This window comes from Columba livia, chromosome 2 (genome assembly GCF_036013475.1).
Source record: "Columba livia isolate bColLiv1 breed racing homer chromosome 2, bColLiv1.pat.W.v2, whole genome shotgun sequence".
Classification (NCBI taxonomy): domain Eukaryota; kingdom Metazoa; phylum Chordata; class Aves; order Columbiformes; family Columbidae; genus Columba; species Columba livia.
This window is the reverse complement of record NC_088603.1, coordinates 140,972,144-141,000,034: the sequence shown is the minus strand read 5'-3', so window position 1 is coordinate 141,000,034 and position 27,891 is coordinate 140,972,144. Positions and strand designations below refer to the sequence as shown.

The 27,891-nt window shown below is 51.2% G+C and overlaps 2 protein-coding genes and 2 long non-coding RNA genes across 11 annotated transcripts in view; 2 read left to right on the top strand and 2 right to left on the bottom strand.

Annotated features, from left to right (window-relative positions):
* The window catches only part of AZIN1 (antizyme inhibitor 1), a 28,519-nt gene extending 27,614 nt beyond the window's left edge, over window positions 1-905 (top strand). For all 5 annotated transcript variants that reach the window (XM_065050203.1, XM_065050206.1, XM_065050205.1 and 2 more), the window contains 1 exon segment: window positions 233-905. In XM_065050203.1, the coding sequence (XP_064906275.1) occupies window positions 233-344 (112 nt within the window). In that variant the 3' untranslated portion in view covers window positions 345-905.
* Window positions 906-1,590: 685 nt separating this feature from the next.
* Window positions 1,591-2,957, bottom strand: LOC135578680 (uncharacterized). Its single transcript, XR_010470708.1, has 2 exons — window positions 1,770-2,957; window positions 1,591-1,729 (listed from the first exon to the last, which is right to left on the bottom strand). It is a non-coding gene; the product is annotated as an uncharacterized LOC135578680 (long non-coding RNA).
* A 1,248-nt stretch (window positions 2,958-4,205) lies between these two features.
* LOC110355191 (uncharacterized) lies at window positions 4,206-21,459 on the bottom strand. 2 transcript variants are annotated; one of them, XR_010470710.1, is made up of 5 exons: window positions 21,336-21,459; window positions 12,076-12,269; window positions 7,125-8,818; window positions 4,640-6,079; window positions 4,206-4,492 (listed from the first exon to the last, which is right to left on the bottom strand). It is a non-coding gene; the product is annotated as an uncharacterized LOC110355191 (long non-coding RNA). The 2 variants fall into 2 exon arrangements; XR_010470709.1 differs by lacking the exon at window positions 4,640-6,079.
* Window positions 21,460-21,468: 9 nt separating this feature from the next.
* On the top strand, window positions 21,469-26,926 carry KLF10 (KLF transcription factor 10). Of its 3 annotated transcripts, XM_065054164.1 has the most exons (5): window positions 21,494-21,568; window positions 21,691-21,711; window positions 23,289-23,528; window positions 23,632-24,499; window positions 25,441-25,700. In XM_065054164.1, exons 1-5 carry the CDS (start codon window positions 21,509-21,511, stop codon window positions 25,698-25,700), a joined length of 1,449 nt encoding a protein of 482 aa, XP_064910236.1. In that variant the 5' UTR covers window positions 21,494-21,508. The 3 variants fall into 3 exon arrangements, with proteins under 3 accessions (XP_064910235.1, XP_064910236.1, XP_064910234.1); XM_065054163.1 differs by lacking the exon at window positions 21,691-21,711 and having other exon boundaries at window positions 21,469-21,599; window positions 25,441-26,926; XM_065054162.1 differs by lacking the exon at window positions 21,494-21,568 and having other exon boundaries at window positions 21,686-21,821; window positions 25,441-26,926.
* The last annotated feature ends 965 nt before the right edge of the window (window positions 26,927-27,891 follow it).

Below are 27,891 nucleotides of genomic sequence, written 5' to 3'. Positions count from 1 at the left end.
TGCTGATGGTGGGATTTGGGTAGCCTGTTCCAACTCTGAGGTAGCCAGGGCCCTGTGCTTCTTCTGCTGGAGGGTCATGGCCTTGCTGTGCTGCCAAGTGCTTGCACAGCTGACTGTCCCTTCTGCTGAGACTGGGGGCAGCACACCTCAAATGCTGTGTTTAGGGCTGGTTTCTGATGTGAAATTGTACATGAAATCATGTTACTACAAGTCTCATCCTTTTCTGCTTCAGGGATGAGATGCAAGATGCTGGAATTGCTTCAGACACATTGATGAAGAACTTCTTCTTTGTGCCTTCTTGCATTCAGCTGAGCCCAGAAGACCGCTTTTCCACTGCAGCTTAAACAGGCATTAACGCTTCATTTAGACCTGCAGTTGCAAGTCTGTAGTTTGTCTGGTCAACATTCCAGTGTGGAAGAAATGGAACAATCTTGAATTCAATTCATTCTTTTCAAAACTTGAAAAAATAATAATACCTAATGGGGACCAGGCAAAACAAGCTACAGCTACAATTCACTGGGAGGTGGGAGGGTTAGATGATGGCATCCAAATTTAAAATCAAGTTCATTCAACCCCTGAGCGTTTAAATATGCAACAAAATGGATGACTTAGTGGAGATGGAAACCCATCACTTGGGTTCTTCAACAGTTTACATACAAGTACACAGTTTTTATACTAAGGATTCCTGTTAGAAAAGTCTTGTAAAGTTATTGTCTTTCGCCCAGATATATCAAATGTCAGTGGGAGACCAGTGTGACTTCATTAGATGTTTAGTGTATTTAGAATGTGTAAATTTGTGCTTTGAACTGTAGTTTAATAAATGTAAAATTGCATCATAGTATTTGTTGTATTTGACCCTTGATGTATCCCTTGTATGATTGCAATAAACCTTTGTGTAGAATTTACTGTTTTTCAGGCTAACTTGGGGAAAGGCTAGGCAGAAGAAGTAGCTTCAGAAGCGATGTATAAAGGATTGTTTTGAGAAGCCGCCTTTTCTCTAGCCCATTATTTCAGCTTTGTATTAAACCATAAATAATTTAAGTGTGATAAACCTGTAGGAAGTGTAAGTTGTAAGTTCCTAGAAGGCTAAAAAGCAATGTGTGGTGTTTTTGTTTTTTCTTAAGAGCATGACCTTAGATTCCATTCTTAACACCAAACACCAAACCTGCAATAGATAAAGAGGTACACAAAAGAGAAGTTGTCTTTGAGTTAGTGTGCATGTAGTGCCCCCGAGACCACGGGTTAGTCCAGCTCTGCAAGTTGTCACAGAACCTTTAGCTTGTTTTTAATGGTGTTTATTGATTTCAGCTAGTTCTGCATAGTTCTGACTCCTAACAGGAGGGCTACGTAAGTCTTCAGAAACCTCGATGCTCTCTTGTGCTTGACTTCATCTGAATACATCCCCAAAGTAAAGGTAAAGCACACTGCTAGAAATACAAATGCCAACTGTGTTATATAACTGGAGCAGCTGAAACTGTTCAGAGGATTTCTCTACTGTTACTGGAGCCTCTTGATTTCTTCATGGTCCTTTTCTTACTTTCTTATTTTAACTTCTTCCCCTACTTGAAAGTTGAGGGGAGGAGGAGATGGGGGTGGCAGGGTTCTGAAATAGTGCATTAAGTTCTGGATCCTGCAATCAAAGGAGACTTTTAACCCTTTAGTTGGAGGTAAAATCTCTACCTTTTGGTTGCAAATGTATTTTACATGAGTGCCAGCTGGCAGATCTTAACTTCGTAAAATTTTATTAACTTGAAAGTCTCAGTTGATACTTACCTTGTCAGAACAGTTTTACAGACCACCTTAAAGAGGTATGAAATGGCTTATGTTTTGAAGATCCAGTGTAAGAAATATTTACTATTGGAACTAAATGGGCAAGTATGAAAGGGAATAAATAATGATAGCAAGAAAGCTGATTTATTTTCTTTTTTTACCTAAAGTTAGTACCCATCCCTGTGTTTCAAGAAGTTAGACACACTTCAGGCTACCAGTTGAGGTATTTCTGTAGACAGACTGCTGTGCATGGGTTTTGGCTAAAAATACAAATTATAATTGCCTAAGATAATGAAGGATTCTGTCAAGGTCTTAAGAAGAGCTGTTCTATGTTAAATTACGACACAGTTGAAAACATCATCTAAAGAGCGGCCAGAGCAGAAATATTCATTGTACTTGAAGATGGTTTGCCATTAAAAACAACCTGGAGTTGGAACACAGTATGTATTTATCAATTTGATTTGCTAAGTGTTACTATTGATATTGTAATTGCAATTCAGAATTTTACTGAAAACATAAAAGCTGGAAGGTTTCTATATGGTACTTGGAACTAACGTAGCTCTGTCATGTTCAACACACATCTGTGCTTCCTCTTGCTGACCGAGGCCACTGCTGGTGTAGCTGGAGTTTCTCTGATGCCGATTGACACGAACTGTTCCAGTGTGAGGTAGCTGCTCTGCCGGAGGTGCCTCCCTGCCCCAGCCCTTGGGCCCGTGCGCCATTCCTGGGGATGCTGCAGGGCTGCAGCCCTGGACCAGGCTCTTGTCCTCCTCAGGAACGGGAGGCAATGGCTCTGCCTTGCTCTTGTGTGTCCAAGCAGCTGTGCAACTGCCTTGCATCTCAAAATAAAAGTGGGTGCCCTAGATCCACTGCTGGATGTGTTGCCACTTCATGTATGCCCTTTATTGCTGCTTTTGGAGTCGGGGGCAGTGAAGTAGTCTGATAGTGTTTCATAGTAAGCTCCTACAGGTTTGAACCCTGCTTTAAAAAAAAGAAAATCCAAAACTCAATAGAAGCAGATACTTTAAAATATAAAGCATGCAGTGAAAAATCAGGTTTGTAGCTCTACTTAGCTGCTTTTTTTTTTTCCCTAAGAGAACTACCTTTAGTCTGTGGTAGCTGCTAAGAGCTGTGCTCTCATCTATCCTCCCCTTGCTGGTGAGCTTTGCTCTGCACTCTGACTCGCACAACCACCCTGGGGAACAAAACCTTCAGTCTCACGGGAGGAGCCAGGCACTGGTGCTCTGGGGGCTTTGCCGAGGCATTAGGTGACAGCTGGACCACACGTACACCCCTCTGGAGAAGCCGCAGCGGGCAGCCAGGCCCTGCAGCTGCTGCTGGAAGGCTTGGTGCTGTGTGCCCAGCCCTGTGGGAACTGGGAGAAGCGGTGGGTGTGTACTCAAAGGTGGCTTGTCTCAGCTGCCCTGACAGTGATGAAGGAGAAGGTAACTTCTGTGGTGGTCACAGCCCTCCAGTTCATGCACCAGAGGAAGGTGTGAGAAGGTTTGCATTTAATTTTTCTGCGTGATGGAAGCACTATGCTGAATGCAAGCTTCTTGCTCATTCTCTGAATTCTTATTTCCTCCTTTTATTAAAATTCAAAATTTCAATAGTGGCATGCAGTTCACTACCGTGATTTACTACCATTTATTGCTGTGATATGTGATGAGGGTTGTGGGCTTTAAGCATCTGCCCTGAAGGTTAAGAAGAGTGTTGTCTGCTGCTGTCTGTGCCAGCCGGGCCGTGCTCAGGGCAGTGGGCTTGTGTGCGGTGCTGGTACCGGGGCTGCTGAGGGAAGGCAGGGGAAGGGCTTTCTAACCCAGGACTGTGGGGCCTGACAAACACAGGGGCCGGTCTGACCCAGAGTGGTGGGAGTGCAAGAGTGGTGTGGATCCCCCTTGTTAAAGTCCCCTGTTTGGAGTAACAAGCTTTCTCTCACTTCATATTTTAATCTCTTTGCATCTCCACGGTCTTTAAGCTGAGTTAGGGGCATTAATGGGCTATATAGGACAAAGCTAATTGCACTTGTCAGGCTGAGTCAGAAAAGAAGCTTTGGGGAGGAGGCAGCAGGAGCTGGTTCCCTTCAGTGTGAGCGGCTGCTGCCCTGGCAGCCAGCAGCTCCCAGTCACAGGTGGGGCTGTGCTGCCATTCCTCAAGTTCTGTTGAATATACTTTATGTTAATGTTTTCTGACTGAAGTGCTGCAGCAGCGCAGGCCACAACCTCTGTCAGTTGTGCATCAAGTAACAACACGTGTCCTGGTATGCTGTGTCAGTAGAGGGCAGATACTTAGTATCGCTCCAAAATGGGAGGGAAAACAATTTCAGGCCCAAGAATTGATACTGTGATTTAGCGAGTACCTGCATTATTTTAGATACTTGATTGTATATTTTGTTCAGCTACACAGTCTCGTTCTGAACACGACCCTTCCTACAATTAAGAAATAAAATTAAATTTATTGTATTAATTTAACAAATTAATGCAATTAAGAAAAGCACTCAGATACTTGTGTCACAAGTTTATCACACTTCTGACATGGAAAAGCCTGCTGTTAAGGTGGTGACAGCAGTGGGGAGCTGATGTTTCAGGTCTCAGCAGCAGGAATGCACCCTGAGGTCACTCCTGCAGCCATGTCTGTGCCCAGTCTGGTGAACGCAGAGGTGGCAAAGGGCAGAAGTGATACATCCAGTGCTGTGGTCTGAGACGGCCCTCCCGGTAGATCCCTTTAAAAACAGAAACAAAACAACAAACCACAAAACGAACAAAAACAACCAAACGAAACCTGTCGACCCCTGCTGTAGGTGTATGTAGGTATGCTTCCAGGCAGCATCTGACAGTGCAGCACTGGAGCATCAGGGCTGAGCCTGTACCCGCTTTTTCAACCCGATGATGGAGTTCGGCAGCTCCCGGGGCGAACCGCCGGGGAGCCGGGGCCGGCGGGAGCCGCGGATGGAGCGGAGCGGGGCCGGGGCCGGGGCCGGCGGGAGCCGCGGATGGAGCGGGGCAGGAGCCGGGGCCGGGGCCGGGGCCGGGGCCGGGGCCGGGGCCGGGGCCGGGGCCGGCGGGAGCCGCGGATGGAGCGGGACAGGAGCCGGGGCCGGCGGCAGCCACGGCCGGCAGGGAGCTCCACCCGCCCGCCCTGCCTCCAGGGAGCCGCGGGCAGCCGGCCGGGACAGGCGCGGCGGGGGCGGGCGGGAAGGCTCTCCCGTTCCGCCCCTCCCCAGGCTGCCCGTCCCGCCGGCTCTCCGCGCGTCCGCTGCTCCCAGCCCGGCCCCGGCACTCGGCACCGACCGTGCGCGTTGGCGCCCGGCAGCCGCGTTGCGAAGGACACGGTGCCGGGCGGGCGGTGAGGCCGGCGGAGCCAGGGTGCAGGCTGTGTGCCTGCAGACTCACACCCTGCTGCTTACACAGACTGGAACCTCCACCTGACATTTTAACCCTCTCCCTAAATAGCTCTGGAAATTCAGACAAGAGGAGCAGCCTGGATGTGTTGGCCATCACAGCCAGTGTCCCATGTGGCTACTGGTCGCCATCCCCAGAGGTTTTTCCAGCCCCAACATGATGAAGCGCTGGGCAGCCTGGTCTGACCTTATGACTGACCCTTCTCTGAGCCGTCAGCTGGATTGGAAACGTCCCAGGGGCTTTTCTCCTCTGAATTACGCCGTGATCCTGTGACACCAGATCACAAACCCTTCTCTCAGCTTGAGCTGTGCCTGAGCAGTGCTGGCTCACCCGGCTGGAGTGGCGCTCGCAGTCGGCATGGACAGGGCTGCCTGGAAAAGCCATTTCTCTTGCAAAGTGTCTGAGGGTCCAAAACCTTCCTGTTCTGTGTGGGGATGAGGACTGACCTACCCATGCTGGTACCAGCCAGAGGGAGACAGACATGGGAGGCAGACTCTGGGACACACTTGGTCTCCCACATCCACATGGACATCCCATTGAAAGTTTAGATTTTCAACAAATTCTTACTGTTTTTCAACAAGGAATGCTTCAACAGCAAGTTGCCAGCCAGCTCTACGTCCCAAAGTGGGTAGCCCTGGCACACTGGCATTGCGGGCAAGGCCGAGGAGCAAAAACACCTCCCTCTCCAGCTGCCCTTGCCCTGAGGTGCTCACAGCCACCTGCTCCTCTGCCTTCCTCGCTGTCGCTGTCGCTGTCGCTGTCGCTGTCCCGCAGGCTGCCCAGCTCGAGGAGAGCTGCCCTGGCGCAGCTTCAAGGCTGGAGCTCACTGCCTGTGCCGTCAGCAGGGCCGGGCTGGCAGCGTCCACAGCGCGGGTGCAGCAATGCCGGTGACACACTTCACGTTGTTCCTGCAGGACAGGAGAGCCCCGCTGGCCACCGCACCCACAGCCGTGCTGCTGCACCTCTGCTGGCTGCACCGGCTGCAGCCGGGCGGTGAGATGGGGGAAAAGACACCTTGGCACCCCAGCAGTCCGGGACGTGTATTTCCCGGGCTGGGCGGTGTAACAGAAGCAGCAGCTGCTGTGCTGTCTGAAGTCTGCATGGCCTCCCGCCTTCCCCCGGGCTCGGGTTCCCTTCCTCTCCCCTCTGGAGCCGCTGGCTGGTGTCACAGGCACTGCTGCCAGGGCCGGCCCTGTCCGCGTGGCAGGCGCAGGAGCCATCGTCCCTCCTGCGGCCTGGAGCCAGCGGCGGCCGGGCCTCCCCTCCCCTCACCCCGCCAGCACACAGCAGTTCCGCTGAAATTTTCCACTTGAGACACATGTGAGACCAGAATAGATTTTCAGGGTTGGGTTTTTGTTGTTTGTATGTTTGTTTGTTTTTCTTTTCCCCTCTGCTAGCTAGGGGAAGGCCAGACAACGCTTTGAAATTTTGCTTTTAAAACATGCTCTAGACAGTTTTTGGGAGTCTGTGTTGCAGGAGCAGCCCTACAGGGCAGAGCCCCTCGGGTTCCAGTGTGCCAGGCTCAGGGTGCAGCTCAGCCGCTGCTCCCCTGGCAGCTCCAGCCCTGTGTCCCTCGGGCCGGTGACCCAGGTCCTGGCAGCCACCATGCGGCTTCTCCGCGGTGCTGCTGCAGCAGCTGCTGGGCCGGGTGGGACCCGGCGGGGGCGCGGGGAGGGCTGGGCTGTCACTGGCAGCAGAAAGGCAGGAACAGAAGAGGGATTCCCAGCTTCAGCTCACCTCCCAAAGCAGCGTTTTATTTGGTGGCTTGTGAAAAAGGTCCACAGAGCAAAGCTGGTTTAGCTTAGTGCATTTTGATGTGCTGTTCCTCTGCTCCTGCCAAACCCGTTTTGCAGTCTCCCTGGAGCGGGGGCTCTGCTGTCGCCTGTGCTGCTGAAGAGCCGCCCCACAGCCCCGGTCCCGCAGCACCCGCGGCACACACGCCCCCGCACTCACCTCCGCGAGCCGCTGCCGCTCCACCAGCACAGCTGGGGTGCAACTGCTGTCACCTGCTCGGGCGTTTCTGTGGGGCCCGACCACCTCGGACCTCAAACAAGGCTGTTAGTAAGCTAAGAGGAGTCATCCACAGCCCAGCTATGAAAGGGCAGGCACACAAAGCCCAAGGGTACCCTTGCTGCCCACTGCCCACGCACAGGTCTGGCTCCGGACCTCGGTGCTCAGGACTCAACCTGCTGGTGCTGCTCACCTGGCTGCAGGCAGGCGGGGCTGCGGCGCTGGGACCAGCCCTGAGCAGCCACACAAAGCGGCTCCTTGTCCACGCAGGCACTGGCAACCACAATGCAATCCACGCCCCCCGCTCAGAGTGGGGAGTTTCTCTGACATCAAACCTCCATTAAACCTGCAGACTGGTTGCGCTGGATGCAGCTTAGGCAGGAACAAACTCCTGTCCCAGCATAAAACACCAGAGGATGCCGGAGTTAGAGAAGTTTGGGAGGAGGTAACTGTCTCACCTGCCAAGTGTCCCTATCACACACCCACACTAGACGATGTCCACAAGCCCGCGTGTGCAGGAACAGATTTGGCCTGCATGCTGGAGCCCTGCAGCTCAGCAGCACGTCTGGCATCCTCTGCAGCCGCCAGCCAGGCCGTGCACTCGCCAGGACCAGGCTGAGGCTGCAGGAGACAACTCCGGACAGGCCACGGGCAGTGGGGCAGGGGGGCAGAGGAGAGAGGGGACATGGGGCCACCGGTGCTCCCTGCCACGCCGCAGCCTCTCCTGCGGTGGGCTGAGCCCCCCATGCTGCCCTTGGCACCAGCAGGGCATGAGAGAGGGTGGCTGGGCTCGCTTCACCTGCCGGGTCCCCTATGACCACATCTGCCTGCTGTGGGTGAACTCTTCCTGCCTTTCCAGCGGCTACTTAAGATCCCCACAAATTCAGATTGACATTGTCCCTTCAAGCTTCTGGGGTTTGTCTCACACTGTAGCAACTTCACCTTAAAACATGTTATCTTGCCAGGTCTCTGTTCATACCTGTGTTCTACACACACACGTAATGCTGGGCTTTGGGACACTTCTGTGGCATGTCCCTGTGACAGGCACTCGATAAACTAGTCATTTCTTTATCCAGAACAGTTCCCAGCTTCTCACCACTTAGGCACTCAAAAGAGATCTAAGGTTATTTGTCTCATTTTTAATTTTGAACAAATGACGACAGGTCCCAGGAGCAGGGTTTCAGATAAGGCATGCAATGGATGGGTGAAGCTGAGGACACGTGCCATGACAGACAAAGCAGCCTGGTCTGGAATAAGCTAAGCTCGCGCTAGCTGAAGGCCCTGACAGCAAGTGAGAAGACATTGTTTCAGCATGAAGCAGAGTCAATTTTTTTCAAGGAAATCAAAATATTCAGCTTCTGCAATCGGCTCTCTTGGCTAGTTGAGCAAACTGAGAAAAGCAAGGAGCAGAACTGTAACGCTCCAGATGAAAACCTAGTCTTTGGCTTGGTACCTTGTTCATAATTCATGTAAAATTTCTGTGTTGGCCATAAATTGACAGACAGGATGAGCAGAGATAGACCTATTGAATGAGTCTCTCTTTTGTGCCTTTTTATTTATTTCTAATTAGAGATTGCGGAGTTTTGCAATAGATTTCCAACAGGTCCTTTTGCCGTGGTTCTCAGGCTGTCCTGCACCTGCAGAGAAACAGCAAAGGAGGCGGGTTAGCTGGTGGTTTGCCCATCTCCCGGAGGCCCCTCCAGAGCTGGCACGAGCTGTGGACGAGTAACCATGTCTGCAGGCACTCCTGAAGGACGACGGACGCAGCCACCAGGCTGTCACTCCCCGTCTCTGCTGCGGGTGCGCTCAGCCCAGAGCAGAACCTTCTCCAGCCGGAGCCGAGCTGCCGAGCGCTGCCCATCGCCTGGCAGAATGTGGGGCTGCTCCTGCACTGGGCACGGGGGAGCAGGGCCAGCCCTGGGGACGGGGCTGACCCCTCCAACCTGCTCTGTGGCTGCTCCTGTTCAACCAGCGTGGAACCAGAGAGTGTCCGGGGACACACAAAGTGACCACATCCTCAGCCTGGGGACACGGGTCCTGCCGAGGGGCTGACACCCACAGCAGGTACCACAGACATCGGGACAGCCACAGGTTCCATTCCTGAGCATCACTGGGGCCACAGGCCAGGCTACAATAAAAAACAAACAAACAAACCAACCTCACAACGAAACAACAAAAACCAAAACCACAAAAAGGCTACAGCATGTGAGTATAGGAGAAGGTGCTTGTGCTCCAGGCAGGCGACTGGCACTCACGGGGGCACTCAGCTCCTCCCGTGGCAGGGGCAGCTGCAGTTCTTCAAGAGCGTGGAGTCTGACTTGGTGGCTCTTGTTCTTGAAGCTGCAGAGGAAATGAGGGGTAAAAAAACCCCCCTCTGATAAACCGCTGGAGACAATGGTCACCTGCACCATTTCCAGCACTTGCAAGCAAAACAAAATCTAAGGTCCACAGCATTTCAACGCTCACAGGGAAGCAAAAGTCGTATTTATAAACCCGTCTAAACCCTTCCATTTGCATATTTGCATACGTGTGCCTGAAGCACAACCAGTGCGCTGCTCACCCTGAGTAAAAGCAAATTCTACAGAGTTCTGTTTATTTCGGTGTGTCCCTCCCAAGGAAACTCCCTTCTCGGTGGGAGTGAAACAGGAAAACGTCACCCTAAACCAGAGGTCAAACCCAATATTAAAAGAGTGGCACAAGAGCCAAGTCAGGTTTGAGGATGGGTTTATTTTCTGCACACGTGTGCTTGCTCCAGCGTAGCGTGGTGCGGCAGCTCAGCTCCTCCATCCCCCCGGCAGCTCAGAAAGGCGACGCTGACCCTGCGCTGCCCAAGGCTGCACTGCGTACCCCACTGGCAGGGCAAGGAGACTGATGTCCACCCGACCACTGCTGCTTCCACCTGGAAAACAACTGGGAGAATGTGTGAAGAGGAGCCTCTTGCTTGCACCGGCCTCCCCTGCAGTCAGGGCCAATGGTTTATTTGCAGCAGAGCAGCTGGGAGGGCACCGGATGGTATGTCCCGCAGCTGCAGCTCCTCTGAGCAGAAAGCAGCACCATGCAAGACACCAGGATAAGCGTAGCAAGCCGCCTCGGGAAGCAGCACCAAGGCGGGCCGTGCTTTCCTCTTCAAAACTGCCTGTGCAACACAAGTGCTTCCTGCTCGGGACCCACATAAACACGGCACACGCACCCCTGCAGCCTTCCTCTGCCTAATTTCACTCCTCACCCTTCTCCCCTGCTGCAAACCAATACCTTTTTGTATGTGTGATGTGTGGGAGCTGCATTTGGCAGCACCATATAGAGTTTCCTTGACATACGTTCGAGGCCAGATATGTAACTGTAGTGCTGAAAGATTTAAGATGAGAAAACATTTCCAGGACATTTAAGCTGTATACATAATCATAATAAAATGTCTTTATAAATCTGTATGTTTAGTTCTGACAAGCTCCTTGCTACCCTACTCAGTACAAAATATAGACAGACTGTGACTGAAGAACTTCCTCAGTAAACAAAACAGCAAATGAGTAAGATAAATGGATACGTCTAGACAAACAAATGCTTCTTAAACACATTTTTATTTTTATTATAGCAGCAAGAAATGAGTACTTAGAAATTATTTTGAAAGGGAAAAGGTTTTGCCCTGATGTACTAATCATAAGCAAAGAATTATGGCTGAAATTTTCGAATCTGCCCAAGGGATTCAAGTCTCCAACTAAACCAACCAAAGTGAGCATCCAAAACATCTAAGCAGTCTTGAAAATCCTCCTGTCCATGTGCACAGGGCTGTGCACAGAAAAATACATAGAGTTGCATGAGTAAAAGACTTAATATTCCTTTCAACAAAGCCACTATTTCAAGAGATTCTGAGCAGATAAATACATAGAAATGACTCCAATGAGCTGTGGTATTTGAAAGAGTGCTCAGTTGGTCTGTCGTATGATCTAATCGATACTCACTGTTTATTTAACAAGAGTAAATTTGACCCCAAAGTTTCTAAAGCCTCAAGTTCTCTGACATTCAGCACCCCCAGGATTATTTAATGGTATTCACCCAGAGTTGCCAAATAACTCCGCAGTAACCAAACAGACCCACGCACTATTTGAGCTTGGGCTGGCCAGACCCAGGACTATTAATAGTCATCCCGAAGAGGGGAGAGAGGTCTGTGCATACAGGGCCACACATAGATCTGGTCCTAAACCCCACAGTTTTGCTGTGTCATCTGTGTCATCCTAAGTCAGACCCATAAAGCTTCCTTCAGCAGGGGTTGCTACGCTGTGTTTCCCCAGTTCAGCAGATGCTTACAGACATGGTCTTATTTTACAACTCTGCCTTCCCCAGGCGTGCTCACCAGGATGGCGTATCACAGATTTCACTGTGGCTGCAAGCCTTCACAATGCCTCTAGTTGCTCTTATGTGAAATCTCAGCCTCTAATCCACTGCACATAAGGAGGCAGATCCAAACTGCAATAGGCTGACAGTATGTGAAAACGCATCTCACACAGGGCAGAAAATATGGGGGTGAGGGAGAATGGGTTGTCACACCAGCTTTAGGAGTTCCCAGGACTTCTCCAGAAGCCCTGGGAACCTGAAGTTCTTTCCCTGACCGAGGACCAGGCAGATTTCTGGAGAACTGTTATGGATGTCACCTGCTCCAGAGAACTATACATTACAGCTTATAACATACACAGTCTGATGAGGTTGACCTGGATCTGAGGTTAACATCAAAGCTTCCTGAGGACAAACGTGTGTACTCACATTCCAGCACCGGTCCCAGCCAACCCTCACTGACCACAAACAAGACACGTGAGGATGGCAGCACCGCCTGCACATCCAGGTTCATGCAGTGGAAGGCTGAACACACGAGCAGAATTAAAGCATGGGCAATGTGACCCACCTTATCTGACTAAGCCTTTTGTGGGTACAAGAACGTCCTGACCTTCATTTGCTGCTTTCTCTTCCACCCACACTCACATGGATGCTGGAAATGCTCTTTTTTGGAAGGGCTTTGAAGACAGTTCCTGGTAAGCGCATGATCCTGACCACAGAGAGCAGGATGGAGCTGTTTTCCAATAGTTAAAACTGTCCCAGCTGCAAAACAAACACACACACACACAGCTGTTACAACATCAATGTTCCTTTGACAACTGGTGCCATCAAAGAAATGAAGATGGGCTTCAGGAGTGCTTCTCAAAACCAACAACTAGGTGCAAACTTTCTTCTGGTAAATATCTCTTTTTCCACCTTTTGGTCCTCGCTCAATTCACTGCACTGGGATTAACAACTGCAGAATCACACCATCAGTCTTTCTGCCCCGTATCTGCATGTTCCATTCCTAAACAAAGGGAGATGAAATGGTATTTTGCCAGAATCATTTTGCCTTACCACTACTGCAAACCAGACAGTTACTTTTCAACAGCACCCACGGAAAGGCTTCATGGAAGTTCATGTTGAAAATGAGGACATCAGTCAAGCTTCAGCCATTCCTCTTGGTGTAGAAACAGAGTTTATCTGCAAAACTCAGCTGAAGCTTACTCAGCAACATGAAATACTATAAAAATGTTCAAAATGAAAGAAAAAATATTTCACAAAACCAAACATGTCAGGAATTAGTGAGAACCGAAGGTCAATTCTCTCCTGTGAGAATGGAGCTAGTCATATGCACGCTTTCTCCTGACTTTTTAAAAACAATATTTTTAAATACAAGCTTCCCTTCTGAATCAGCTCTGAAAACCACAGGGATCACAAGGCTCTTGCTGCCAGTCTTACGGCTGCACCTGAAGAGGCAGACCCAGGGGCCTAAGGAGAGGTTCATGGTGGACAAGCACGTCTCTAAAACACCAGCAGAACAGAACCGCTGCTCCTCCGCGGAGTAACCCCCTAGAGAGCCTGCCAGCCAGCTGCCACACTGCAAACCTCCTCCAGAGGAAACGCGGAAAACAGAAGCTTCCGACACAGAACAGAGGCAACCAACCTGCTCACCAGGGCAGCTGCTCTGGGAGTGCCCTGTTCCCTGCAGGCTCTGAAACCACCCTCTCTGTGCCCCATCTCAATAGCTGCAGCATCCCTCCTTCTCCGCTTCCTTGGTGCCCTTGCAAGATCCTCCGGCTTCCTCAGCTTCTCCTAAATGTCAGTCCCCATCACAGGATCTCTTCTCTCCCTATAGTTTTTACCCAGGTCTCTTGGCAGCCAAGGTCACTCAGTACCAATTCCAAGCTGCAGCCGTGCATGTGAACAGGAATCCAGGCAGCCCTGGGCTCGCTCAGGCTGTCCCTCCACAAAACTCTCCTCTGCCCAGCTGACGGTTCTTGTTGGCCTTGCAGGCACTCATGGTGGGATCCACCTCATCCCACTCCACCTGCTTTGTAGACTCATGCACCTATGGCTGCTGGCCAGGCTCCCACTATCAGCACAGGAGATGAAGTCAACAGAGCTCAGAGTGTGTTTCATCCCACATCAAGGAAAAATGAAACATGCCCGAACCCTGTGGTTTATATTTACTAGCACTTCACTGACTATAAAGAGAGCTATAAAAACAGACACTTGTGTTATAAGCACCTAATCTCAGGTGAACTCCACCCTCAGTGACTCTGGGGACACTTGTATTCACTTTGCTATTTGACCCTAAGGACGAACATGATCCCAGGGTCAAATAGTGCCCTGGCTCTCTCCCAGCTGCTCACAACAAGGGGCCTCTGGAGCAAATGATTTGTACCCGCAGACCAGGAGAGCAGGAGTGCGCCAGTGCATCTCCCACCCCCTCACCTCACACTCACTAGCACCAGCCACACTCCACAGCCCTCTGTGGCTGTTTTGCAACAGACACGTGCCTACACATCTATATGCTTCCAGGCGCTGACCTCACCCACCATCGCTCCTTCCTCTCATGGAGAGGAGGCTTTGGAGCAGGGAGACACTAGTCCCAGGTGGGTTCAGGCTGAGGAGGTCTTTACAAGGCTGCCTACCAGCCCTTTCACTCCAGCACGTCACCCCTGCATCCCCATCTCAATGGACTGGAGAATCACCACCACCCTTTGGAGTCACAGGGACCACAACCAGCTATACAAGCTCAGTCTGCAGTGCAGATCCCACTGGTAATGCACACCCTGTCTGCTATGGACAAGACAGTGCCCTCTTCTTCTAGGAGAGCACCCATGAGGTAAGGGTGCCACTCTACATGTCACCTCAAACAGGGCCCACACTGTCCCTCTCCTTGCTACTGTGGCTCCTGCAGGGTGAACATCTGTGTGACCACGTGCAGCATGTCTGCCAGGACCAGCTGCAGGACAGAGGTGACTCTCCAAGGGTGATCTGCAAGGCCAAAGTGCGTATCTCCCATGGGGAGCTGTGGGGCTGAGGCACTCACTCCCATGGGGAGCTGCAGGAATGAGGTGCATGTCCCCAACATTGAGCTGCAGGAACAAAGTAAGCTGCACAGAGGAGAACTCAGGGAGCAGTGAGATGCCAGCACCCCGCTGCCATGCAGGTGGCTGGGATGGGTTGCACGTTGCCTAACCTGTGCCATCTCCAGCTAAACCACTCCACAGGGATCTGCAAAGTCCAGGGGTTTGGCACAGCTGATGAAAATCTCTGGGCAAGTTTTTCTGGTCATGAGGGCAACCCCAGTGACGGGGGGTCCCTCCCTTTGGTCTCTGACAAAGCCAACACTGTCTCTGCATGTTGTGCATCTGGAGAGTTAACAGGGATCTCCTCTGCAGCCCCTCGCGTAGATCTGAGATCACAGCAGGGATACTTGCACTGAGCAGCACCAAAGTTGGCTTTCACATAGGCTCTTGCTTTAAAAATTTAGAGTATCATTGCTCAATCCTCACATTGTTGCCAAGAGACTATGTGAGCAGCAAGGCTGTGACTCGGGTTACGTCTCTTCAAATGAAACACAAGGCCTTGACCTCCACTGGTCCCTCAAGTGTGCCTTGTGCCCTTAGTTCCTGCGACATGCTAAGGACAAAAAAAAAAAAGAAATCAATGACTAATAGTGAGTAGATTGCTTAACAGCATGCCAGTGGTGTGTTTTGTACTCCGGTGCCAAGGGCACAGTATGCGAATGAGGCATTTGGCAAGAGCCAGCAGCGGGGCAGGGGAGAGCCCAAGGCCTGCGAGCACGCTCGGGAGGAGCACAGGGGGTGCAGGGAGCCAAACAGGGCGCAGTTTACTCTCCATTGCATGTAGGACATGCTACCTGCATTTTTGTACCTGCATTTTCCTATCCAGAGGCTATTTGCTTGCTAAAAGCTATGTAGTGGGGGTGGGATCAAGCATTAGGATCAACAAATTAACACTGCAAGAGCTATTAACATCTCTATCTCATCTGTCATATAGGGCTGAAACTAGTCAATAGTTCAAAAATTATTAAAGGTAGATAGGGTTAAATAAAAGAAGGACTCTTGTTCACATGACTTCTGTCAAAATACCTATAATGGGAGGTGTAGAAATGCTGTTACCCATGTTAGGGGGAAAGGCAAAGCTGTCCCTGCTGATTTCTATATCAAATTGATGTCTCATGAGATGCCCTGGCCATACCACCATCTCTACTCCTTCATACCTCCAGGATTTAGCCCATCAGAGAAACTCTTGAAATGTAGCAGCCAGTAAGTCATTGTGTAACAAGGATATTCCATTTTGGCATGAAAAAGCACACAGATATGTTTCTAACGCTTCTATTGGGAAAAGAAACATCTGATTTTAACACATATGGTTGCTTTGTTAGCTACACAAGCTCATTCCATAACGCTTAGAGGCTGTCTCCTCACCCTGCTGGCTGACAGTTCAGTTTCTAAGTATCTGATTTTGTTAGCAGAAATTCAAATTGATCAGTTAGGTTTTATATTAAATAGTTAAACAAATTATGACGCCGGGAAAACTGAATATAATAAATACACCATTCAAAGTGGTGGAACACACAGACCCCTGTGTCATCCTTGCAAGCAGAAAAGGTTCTCAGTTGTGTTTTCTGATACTTTCCAAGCTCTGTCTGCAAACAGTGCCACTTTGCATTACTCTTCCACAGCTCTTGTGGATCCACGTTCTTGTGAGATGGTGTATCTCCACATCAGGCACAGGGCCCAACAACTGAAAATACAAATACATTCGAACTGACAGTGATCCTTTAGTGAAGAAAGACCACACATGATACTAAACAAAAATAAACACACGCTCACACCATGTGAAGTGAAGTAAGCATGATCTACATGGAAAGAATCAACAAATCATTCCAGTATTAACTCCTGATTTCCACTATAGAGAAATCCCAGGATTCCTTGGACCATAACATGCAGTGATTATGTGACTTGGCTGGCTTGTGATGACCAGACACCTCTTCTGGCTGCCCTTCCAAAAGATAGATGGGAAACAGGGCTGTGGCCAGTACCATCACCCTGTCCATTGTTGTGAGAAGAAACACAGTTCTCGGGACAGCCACAGGACCTGAGGAAAGTTTTGGGTGGCACACAACCAAATCAAATATAAACCCTCTCACAATCTTGAGTGGATACCGAAGCAATCATTTGTTCACCTGGATTCTTTCTGCTCTGACTAAAACAACTGTCTAACATTTTCTGTGAAACAGGTATAGGTCTAACAGGTATAGGTCCCTTGATGTCCTATCACAAGACATAGAAAACAATCTTGCTTAGTAGTATGTAGAAGCCAAGAGTTTATGATAAAGGAGAAAGTTAAAATGCCTCCTTATTTCTGCGTGCCCAAGCTGAGATGAGCCACAGATAACAAAGCCGTGTTTGTTAAAAGCAGGGTGAAATGCAGGAGACGGGGTTTCGCCTGACCTGGCCTCAGTGCCCAGACTGCTGGCCAGGACTGCAGTTACACAGCTGGCCAGTGATTTACCAGCCATGTAGCAAATTCTCTTCCCTAATTTATCTTCTCAACCCCATGACAATTTAGCTTTCCACATTGGAAGAATATGACCTGCAGTCTGGATAAATGGTTTTTAAACTTAAGATATAGGCATACATAAATAACCCACAAGTACTTAAAGTCAAAATCCTAAATACCTTCCCAACAAAAAACCCAGACATGTCCATTTTCTCCAGAGCAGCACAAAAACCGCATTCCCAGCTTCTCTGGGAAACTGAATGGAAAATACAAATACATGTGAATGGACAGTAATCCTTTAGCTGCTTCCAGTGACGGAAAGAGAACATCAGTTTCACTGAAATCTGCTCAATTGCCAAAAAGAAGCTTCTTTCACCTGTCCTAGACTTCATTATAGGTGTCTGAGGTTTTTTCTTCCCCCTAACCAGGCTGTCTGCTATGGCAGCAGTGCAAACACCAGCGCTGCTAACAGCCTCTGAAGCCTCCCATTGAACAGCGCTGGGCAGGCACGGCAGGGCTGGAACTGCGGTGACTCAGATATGGCCACAAATGCTCCCAAGAAAAAGGCCATGAGCAATACTGTGTAAAACGCACGTAGACAGAAACTGGGGTTAGTATCATGTAAGGCTGGGGAGGAACACGGCGCTGCCAGCCAAACAGGACTTGCTCTGTCTGGCAATCAGACTGGTAAAGCAAAATGAACCCCATAAACTGAAGTCTTAATGACAAGTTAGTTCTGCTTTTCATCTGGTAGTCTAATAAGAAATTGCAAAACCAGGACAAAGCAGGTTTTTCCTAAAAGTTGGGATGTGTGAGTAAAATGGGGTATGAAGAAGAAGGGAAAGAACTTAGAGAAATTAGAAAAGGACACAAGGTGCCTTGTTGCTGATTATGTGCTCTGCCTCCTCAGTTATCTGATGTATAAATTAGCACCCCTACTGCTGTCTGTAGCAGCACAGACACTTTCCCAATTATCAATAAATTAACATGAGCAGCAGTAGATGTACCAGAGAAGAGAATAGCCCCATATTGTACAACTCTCTCCCGCCCTGAATTTGCTGTCTGCTGCCTCCACCCCTTCTTCTGCCCCCTCCTTATTCTCAGTTTGCTCCCTTCCGTCCCTCCATCCTTCCTTCTGTCCTTCCATCCTTCCTCTCATGTTCCCCAGCTGCCACTTTCCTGTCATTTCAGAGCTGCCTTTCCCTGGCCACCCCCTCAGCCTCAGCTGCTTTCAGACACCCACTGCACTGCTCTACATATGAAAATGAGCTGTCACATTTTCCAGCCCCTGAAGCAGAGATTATTTTTGGGAGAGGTGGTTTTGACAGTTCTGCGCTGCAGTTCGGGGGCAGAGCACAGGGCAGGCTCTGTGCAGGGGGAGGCGGCGGGGGCACAGCAGCTCAACTCACAGGCTGTGCCCTCAGAAGGGGCTGGAGGTCTGGAAGGACACACAAAGCTCCCGTGGGGTACGGGAGTCAAGGAGCAGTTACGTCTCCCCACTCTGAGGGCTGCTCCTTCCCAGCCCAAGGCCGGCTGCCAGCAGTGCTGCTGCAGGACGTGCCACTGAGATGACAGTGACGTGCCTGCGGAGGACGGGCACAGGGAAGTCCCTCTCCCCTCTCTCGAACAAAGTCCCTCAGCCCTGGCAGCATCCCTGTCACCTCCTGGCACCAGGCAGTCTCTTGCAGAGCCCACACTCCTGCCAAGTACCACGTTCAGCATCCAGACCTCACCTGAAGACGTGGCCTAAGCTCCTGAAGGGGGAAGGTGGAAGAGGATTCTGACCCACCAGTCCAGCCCCAGCCGTTCTGTGCACTTTGACTCCAGCTGCTCAGAGCCTAACACAGAACTTGTGGGGCCAGAAGGTCCCATGGCACCTGGATGGCAGCAGCAGACACGCGCTGACGTGGTGGGAACAGAGCCCACAGGTGAGGGGAGGTAATAACACAGGAGAAGGAGCAGGAGGTTTCCTAAGGGACCGGCACAGCAGAGACTGACAGGCAGAGCTGCCGCAGAGGGCGGCTCTGGAAATTCAACAGCACAGGCCACCCCCAGTGGCAGCTTATGTTGCAAGCAACTAAAAATGATAAAAGTATTTCATGATACAGACTTTATTTCATGTTGGTAACTGAATTTTTAACACTGAAGTTCTCATTAAGTCAGTGAAACTTTTGTGTATATACATTACATACACGTAAGGGTGAAAAAAGTGACAATGATCTGCCCAATTTTCTGCTGAGTTGCAGGAAGTGGCTCTTAGTTTTGTGAGTGAAGTTATCATACAAGGTTAAATTGTAATGCTGGTGCAATTTGTAGAGATTTAGTTTTAGGGGCAATAATATGCTTTGAAAGATATTTCAAAACGTTTTAAATAAGAACAATTACAATCACAAAAACCATGACAGAACCTGCCATGAAACACAGAATTTCACCAAGAACTACTGTGTACTAGTCTCATAACCTTTATTTCAGCTGGAGCGAATGCAGACAGGTGCACTTAAGAGCCTGGAAGTCTTTCCCCAGCTGTGCCTCATGTGACGGTAGCGCTGTTTGGCAAAGGAGAGCATGTTCCCGGAGTCAAGCAACCATTACAACGTTTTTTCCTGATTTCAGTGGGAAACACACAGCAAACACACTTTCTCCTGTTAAGACACCCAGAGATGTGAGATCCAGTGGAGTAATTTGTAAACAACTATTTGCTTCTACTAGCAAAAAGGATCTGGATCACCCTGAAGTGAATTATCTTTTGGGAATTCCCTCTAGAAGAGACAGTCAAGCCAGCCAGTTTCCCTGCAGGCTCGGCAGGGATCTCATAAAATGTGGCCAAAAGGCAACTCAGGTTACACAACTGAAACAGAAGATGGGAGATGCAGGCTTCCCTCCGTCAAGCGGCACGTTTTCTCAGCCGTGACAACCCTGGAAGCTGCAGGAGCGAGGAGAGAGGGATCCCGCCATTGGCAGTCTGGTGAAGGGGCACAGCAGGGAGAGTATCCCGCCACATGTGCATGGGGTACCGCGTGAAGCCGACTGACAGAAATTCCAGCTGTACGTGTCAGTGGAAACACTGGAATTAAAGCAATACCAAAAGAATGTGTCTTCCTGAGAGTAGTATTACCAGTCTTCTGTCAATACACAAGTATTTGAACTAATTAAGAATTGGTTTAAATTACATTTTGCCCTCTGTGTTTTGCAACTGTTATATCCTCATTATTCAGGCTGAAGAAACTGCTAGTTTGATATTCTTGCAGTATTTTTTTCACTTTCAGACATAACTGAACATTCTGGGAGATTTCCAGGCGAGTTACAGGAGGACATAACCTGTTGCCAGACCCCTTCTGTCAATTGAGAACTGCTGATGAGGGGAAGAATTAAGCAGAATGAGAGAACACTGGACCACACCATCACTGAAAAGGGGAAAGACAGGAAAACGTATCTTAGAAGGAAAAAAAAAAGTAGAAAAATGCTCTGAGTGAACGAGGCTAGACTGCCTAGGAGGAGGGGAGATCTCTGAAGGGAAGCCGAACAAATAGGAGAAATGGAACCGAACCATAAGGAAGCATCATCGGTATTTCCAGAGCGGAGCGGCACGCTGGCACCAGCCTGGCTCAGGATCCCACTCCTCGGGTGCTGACACGCGCAGCCACCGCTTCTGCTTGTGTTAAAACTTTCAGACAGGACAAGGAATCTGCCCTAAGCTCAGAAGGTCCGGAACAGCCCTCACGGCTGCGCAGCGCCGCGGGCTGCAGCGACCCAGCTCCCGGGCGGCCAGCCGGACGGCAGCGCGGGCCGGGGGGCGCGGGGCCCGGGGCTGCGGCAGGATCCGCCGGACACCGCCCGGGCTGCGGAGCCGTGTGCCCGCGGGGCTGGGGTTTCCCCGGAGCGCCACAGGGTGTCCGCCCGGGCGGGGCAGCGCTCGGAGCAGGCCCGGGACGCCCGGGGGGCTGCGGCTGCAAACCCGACGCCGGCCCGATGCGTGACAGAGACCCAACCCCACCGCCCCGCAAGCACGCCGGCTGCGTGGGTCCGGACGGGCGGCACCCACAGGTACCCAGGCGCCCAGCAACGGGCTCGTCCTTCCCCCGTAGGGGCCCCAGACAGGCTCAGCGCGGCGGGGAGCGGGCGGGTGGGGGCCGCGCCGGGGAGGCTGCGGCTGCTCCCGCTCCCGCTCCCGCTCCCCCTCCCGCCCGCGGCCGCGTGACCTCATGCACGAGGAAGCGCGAGGCAGCGCCGGCCGCCCCCGCCGCTCCCACCCGGACGCGGGGGGGAGGGGAGGAGGCTGCACTGACTCAGCCGGTGCCGGGGACTCACCGCGCGCACGCCGCGCTGACACTCTGGCCACGCCGCGGGGCAGCCGCCGATCACGCGCAGGGGCTGGGCGCCCATTGGCCGCCGCCTCACACACCTTTGCCGGCGATTGGCGGGGGCAGCCGGGAGCCACGCCCCGCCCCCGCCCGCGCGGGGCCGGGGGAGCCGCCACCTGAATGGGGAGCGGCGAACAAAAAGAGGAAAATAAAGGAGCGGGTGGAGAGCGGCGGCGGCGCGTGCTCCGGTCAGCCTCGGCTCCCGCCACCGGTGAGTGGCGGCCCCGCCCGGCGGGACTGCGGGCCCTGCGGGGACGTCCCCGGGGCTGTGCGGGGAGAACCGGGTGTCCCGAAGTGGGGAGGGAGTCCCCGGGGGTGGCGCGGCAGGGGGACGCCGAAGGGACGGACGGGGGCAGCGGGCGGTCCGGGCGGGAGGAGAGACCACGGGTAGCGGAACAGGCGGGAGACCGGACTGAGGCGGCGGCTGGACGCGGTGAGCCGCGGCGGGGGGACCGGGGCTGCGGGGTGAGGAGAAAAAGCAGGGGAGCTCCTGCGCGGAGGGGAGACCCTGCGCGGGGTGCGGGCGGGCAAAGCCGCGGCAGGGAGGGAGCTGCTGGGAACCTGTTGGCACCGCCGGGCCGGCGACGTGCAGCCCGTGTTCCCGGGCGCGCCCGGCGCGGCGGGTGGGCGGCGGCAAGCGAGCCGGCGGTGCGGGGAAGATCCAGCCGCAGTCCCCACACCCCCGCCGGTGTCGCGGCCCCGTTTCCCGCGGGAACGCCGCGTCGCTTCCCTTCCCCCGCGGCGGATGTGGCGGCACTGACCCCAGCCCGCCCCGAGGCGAGGCGGCTGCCCCGGCCGGGCTTCCCCCGCCCGGCGGGGCGGGCGCGGCCCCGCTGGCTCCTTCCTGCCGGGCTGAGGGCGGGGGCGGCCGCGCGGGAAACTGGGGGAAAGGTCGGCGCGCCGAGCAGGCGCTGATCACGCTTTGTTCACACGCCGCCGCCCCGGCCGCGCCTCGCCCGGCGCCGGCCAATGGGCGCCGGCGCGGGGAGCCAATGAGAGGAGGGCGGGGGCGGGCGGCGGGAGCGCCGCGGGGTCCGCTGAGGTGAGGGTGGCGCGCGCCCAGGGCCGCGCCCCTCCCGGGCCCCTGCGCCCGCCTCCGTGAGGAGCCGCATGGCAGCCGGGACTGCAGCTGCCTGCGCACACGGCCGCCGGGAAGGAGGCTTTGCCGCCCACGCCCGCGCAGCGCAGCGGGGCGGGGGCAGGAATTCACCAGCGGCGGCGGCGCCATGCCCAGAAATCGAAAGCTGCGTTAGGATAATAGTGGCACACACAGGCTAGGAGGCTTTCTGAGGGGGCTGGTTCTGTGAGGTGGTCCGTTAGATGATGAATATGCATATTTATATATATATAAAATAAATAAATAAATATATTTACATAAAAAAGTTCTCCAGCTTGGTGATTTTCCTTGCATATGTGTGTGAGAAAGACCTTTTGAATGTTTTCTGGAATGTTTTTGGTAGCTAATACCTTTTGAAGAAAATGTTCCTCAGTCCCAATATGGTCCTTTCTCATGTGTCAAAAATAAGCAAAGCTGGAAGGATGGTGGGATGGAGGAGGAAGTTCTGGGGTTTTTGTGGAGTGTTTTGTTGAGCTTGCAGACACAACACTTGCAATATGGAATAATTTAAACCGTTGCTTAAGATTTGGGGGGGAGTTCTTTTGTCTCATGAAAATATATAATCTTCACCAGATGGCCAAATTTCCCCACCAACAACTTCATAAAAATATTATACAAAGAAGGAGGAGGGCAGGAAAATACAGGCATACCTCCCACGTGACTGAGCATATTTAACTTGTGCAAATTGCTTTGTTTGGTTTTTAGGATGACTTCTAACTAAATGCAAGGTATTCAAAGTTAGCATCAGGTTTAAAGTTTCCTTTTTTCCTCTGACTGAAACAGGAGGAAGAAATGGAGATTATGACTGAGAAACAGAGAGATACTCGATATTTCTGGAACAATACACCTGAAAAAAGTGATTATGAGGCTGTGGAAGCCCTTATTTCTATGAGTTGCAACTGGAAATCAGACTTCAAAAAACAGGCAGAAATGAGACCTATAACTCCAGCGTCTGATGTGTCAGAAGAGAGTGACGAGTCTTTGCTTCCTGGAGCAGCAGACTTTAATACGATACCAGCATTTGTAAGTTTTTGAGTTTGTGTATGTGTGCGTGCTTGTTTTCAGGAATTAGTGTGGCAATGTGTGGGTAACGTGCCCCTCTCACTGTGTCTCTCTCCCCGCGCAGTGCCTGACCCCCCCGTACAGCCCATCTGACTTGGAGGTGTCGCAGGTGGTCGGTCCAGGGACACCCGCCGCAGCCCCCGGCAAATCACTGTCAGAGGCAGCCAAAGCGCCTCTTGCTGCCCCGTGCAGGGAGGTGGAGAGGCCTCCAAAGGCTCGAGCGACGAGTGTGATCCGCCACACGGCTGATGCCCAGCTTTGTAATCGCCAAACCTGCCCGGTGAGAGCAGCCAGCCTGCTGAAATACCAGGACAGTGTTTTGAGGGAAACAAACAGTAAACAAGATGCCGAAGCAGAGCAGTCGGTGGAGAGCAGCGGAGCCAGCGATGGGAGCAGTGAGCTGCTGGCAGCAGAAGGAAGAACTGCAGAAGCAGCTGCCAGCCCGGTGCCCTGGACAAAGCCATCGGTCAGCAGGCCCCAGCCTGTCTCTGGCTCGGCGCAGCAGCTGGTGCCGGTGGCACCGCCGTGCCCTGTCCCACGCAGCGGAGCCCCCCCCGTGCCAGTGATTTGCCAGATGGTCCCGCTGCCTGCAAACAACAATGTTGTGACGACCGTAGTGCCCAGCACCACGCCAAGCCCGCAGCCGGCTATCTGTCAGCCCATGGTCTTCATGGGCACCCAGGTTCCCAAAGGTGCTGTTATGTTTGTGGTGCCCCAGCCAGTTGTGCAGAGCACAAAGGCTCCCATTATTAGTCCAAATGGCACGAGACTCTCTCCCATTGCCCCTGCTCCTGGCTTTGTACCTTCTGCAGCAAAAAACACTCCTCCGGTTGATTCTTCAAGAATAAGAAGTCACATTTGCAGCTACCCAGGATGTGGGAAAACGTACTTCAAGAGCTCCCATTTGAAGGCTCATGTCAGAACACACACAGGTTGGTCACTGGTGCTGGATGTTAAAAATGAATGTGGAAAATTGCAGCTATGTAGACAACTTGTTAGTTCTAGCAATGACCGGATTTGCTGAGGGAACAAATTGTGGGGCAGCAATGAAGTACTTTTTTTGTCAGTGTGTGTTACAGTGCTGCCTAATCTCTGACAGGAAATCACCGGGGTGGGGGGAGGAGGGAGTTGACTCAGCGGTTTGTTTGTGCTGGTGTTGCTTCGTGTCAGAAGCTGTTCAGTAATGTTTCTTACCAGCGTGGAAGCAAGGCCTTGCACAATGTAGAGCGTGCTTTTCCAGAGGCAAAGACACCTTATTAGGTTTCTCCACAGGAATGATTTTGTCAGAAATGGGCAAAACTCAGAGAGTCTTTTATGAAAGAATATAAGGATCCACTCCAAACTATTCCTGTTTCAGGTTTAATGACCATTTTATTTACTTTAGAGTAACTTCTCTACACCTCAGCTCTTCTTCAGCAGTAGCAAAGAGAGTCATATATATTTTCACATAGTCTCACAGTTCACAGCCAGAGCTCTGTTACATAAAACGTTATATTACAGGTTGTGTTTCATGGGTAGTTTTGGGCATGCTCAGTCGTTGTAATCTGCCATTTATGTGGAGCCGAGAGTTAAAATCTGCTGTTTTGAGATGTAAAGAGCATTTCAAACTACTTGGTTTCCAGGGGTTTGTTGACCCTTGGTACTACTTAGCCTTGAGGATAGTGAGTCTGCATGTTTAATATTGGTATGTAAACATTTTTTCACATTTCATTTATACATAAAATAATTAATATTTATTGAGATTTTTGCCTCAATTGTCATAATAGAAACTTATCTTAACAGAAGTCAAATCCTGCTGGTCAAGGTAACAGTGTTTGTTGCTCAGTTATTAAGTTGGTACTTATGTGTTTTGGTTTTGTTTTTTTTCTTCTAGGAGAAAAGCCGTTTAGTTGTAGTTGGAAAGGCTGTGAGAGGAGGTTTGCACGGTCTGATGAACTGTCTCGCCATCGCAGAACACATACCGGGGAGAAGAAGTTTGCCTGCCCAATGTGCGAGCGGCGGTTCATGAGGAGCGACCACTTAACGAAGCACGTACGTCGCCACTTATCGGCTAAGAAGTTACCAAACTGGCAAATGGAAGTGAGCAAGTTAAACGATATTGCCGTGCCGCAAACATCTGCGACCACCCAGTGAAAGGACTTGCTCTGGAGACTGTGGAATTAACTGTTGTCACTGGGAGACGCCAGCTGAAAAAAGGCTTTTGCTGCCGTTCTGTGGTTCTCCCGCGCTGGCTGCTGGGGGCGGTGCAGCAGAGAGGCAAAGGCACTCTGCACTCGGTCACAAATAATGTTGCTGCGAGAACCAGTGGCTGACTGGAATAGCGGGTGTCTTTTGCACTGGTGAGGGGGGAGAAAAGGGGAAGGTTCTAGAGCAGAGCAGCACACATTGTGGAAGTTTCGAACTCTGCAAATTTTTCATATACACTCTAGATCAGTCACACATCAGTGTTACTGAAGGTTTGCTGCTGATGCTTGAGACCAACTCTGATTTTAACTTCCAGTTGTCAATCTTTAGTACAAGACAGACTGGGAAGACAGCAATGTACAGGCGCAGGCTTGAAAGCCCAAAATGCATCTAGGTAAGATAATCTAAATCAGTTTTCCTACTTCTGCCAGCTTTTCATGGTAGGAATCCTATCATCCTGTCCATTCCCCAGCCCCATCCTAGGTGGTGATTTGGTGCCAGACTCCTGGAGATTTCAGGGCTGTCCCCTGCACGGGGTATTGAACACACTCAGCTTTACATCTGCTGTCCAGGGGGTTCAGAAGGGGCAGCTGTAGGGTGGGAATGTTTCTGAATCCTTGTTAATTTTGTAATATTTTCCCAGCCTCTCTGGCAAGCTTTGCAATTATTGCAATTGGTTGTACCTGGGCATCGTACGATGCTTCTGCTTTTGTGTTGCTTACTGTTTCCTTTACACCTGCTCACAGTTCTGTAGCACTGCATTTCTCACAGATGGATACACTGCACTTTTAAGAGAAATATCATAACTGGGTTGGGTTGATTAAGGAAGAAGACCAAGTATCTTGGACTTCTTGATCATGTTATTCTTTGAAAGACAGTTTATAATGAAAATGAAATGGGTATATTATGTATTGTATTAAATTAGAAAGTTGTGATTCAAAAAGTGAAATGAGGCAGTCAAGACACCGGCCTGGAATTTGAACTATAGCTTTTGTGTCAAATAATGCATCAACTTTCACTATTTCTATTTTATCATATGTTGATGACGTATCAGAAAGTGAACAGTTTGAAAATAGTGTATTAGATACGCTTTTTGTGACTACTTTAAAGATTTGCACATTTCTTATGTTGTACTTTATACTTTGTTTACAATAAAACCAACTATCTTTAATTGACCTTTTTTTAAATTCGTAGTGGTACTTAGTCACATGCAAGGAAAATAACCTCAAAACAAAATTAGTGTCCACCATTACGTGTCTTGACCTATGAAACGCTGTCTCTCAACTTCTGATATTTTGTTAAGCTTTATAGAGCCAACTGGATTGCAATTTCAAGTCTGCACCTACTACTCTGAGTCTCTGTTTTGTTGTGGGCTTTTATTCTCTGCACTCTTCATCTTCCCTCCCTTTCTGCAAGCACCCAAGGATAAGTGTCCTTATGTGGGCCATTATAACACTGGTAAAGATATTTCTGTTGTTGTTGGTGATGGAACTGCAGTCCTCCCGAGGATGGAGGCCGGCCCCTGTTTCCGATGGCCTGGCTGGCTGGTGGAAGTGGTGTCTGCGACTGCGGCAGTGTGGCACCCAGCAGTGTGGGACCTGGCTCACAGGGCCCAGGGGTAGCTGGCGGGCGGCCAGGAGATGTCCTGTCCCCAGAGCTGTCTGACAGGGCAGGGAGGCTGGGGCTTCACTCTCTGGGCAGTGGTTGGGCCCTGCGGTTTCTCTGCCTTCCTCTGCCTGCATGCAGGGGTGGCCACGCAGAACTGTCTTGGGGGTTCTTCTAGCTCCTGCCCTGCCCTGCCTGCAGGGATGCCCAGATTTCCCAGCTGCCTGGCTGCTGACTCAGGGCCCTGCCCTGCGGGCTGTTTGGGGCAGGGCCACTCCTTCCTTACCCTGCTGACGCAGTGCCCTGTGCAGGGAAAACCTGAGTCACTGCTTGCTTGTTCCAGGGGCAATGCGCCATTGCAGCCTAACGCAACAGAGACGCTTCCCAGGAGCCCGAGTCCCACTCCCCCATCTTGCTTCGATGTATTTTTTGGTTCATGGGCATAGAGAAAACAATTTAACAGCTCTGGGTCTGAAGCCCTTCTGGATCTGCAGCTAGCCATTGGGCTAGGAAGCTGCGTCTCCCTGCCAGCTCT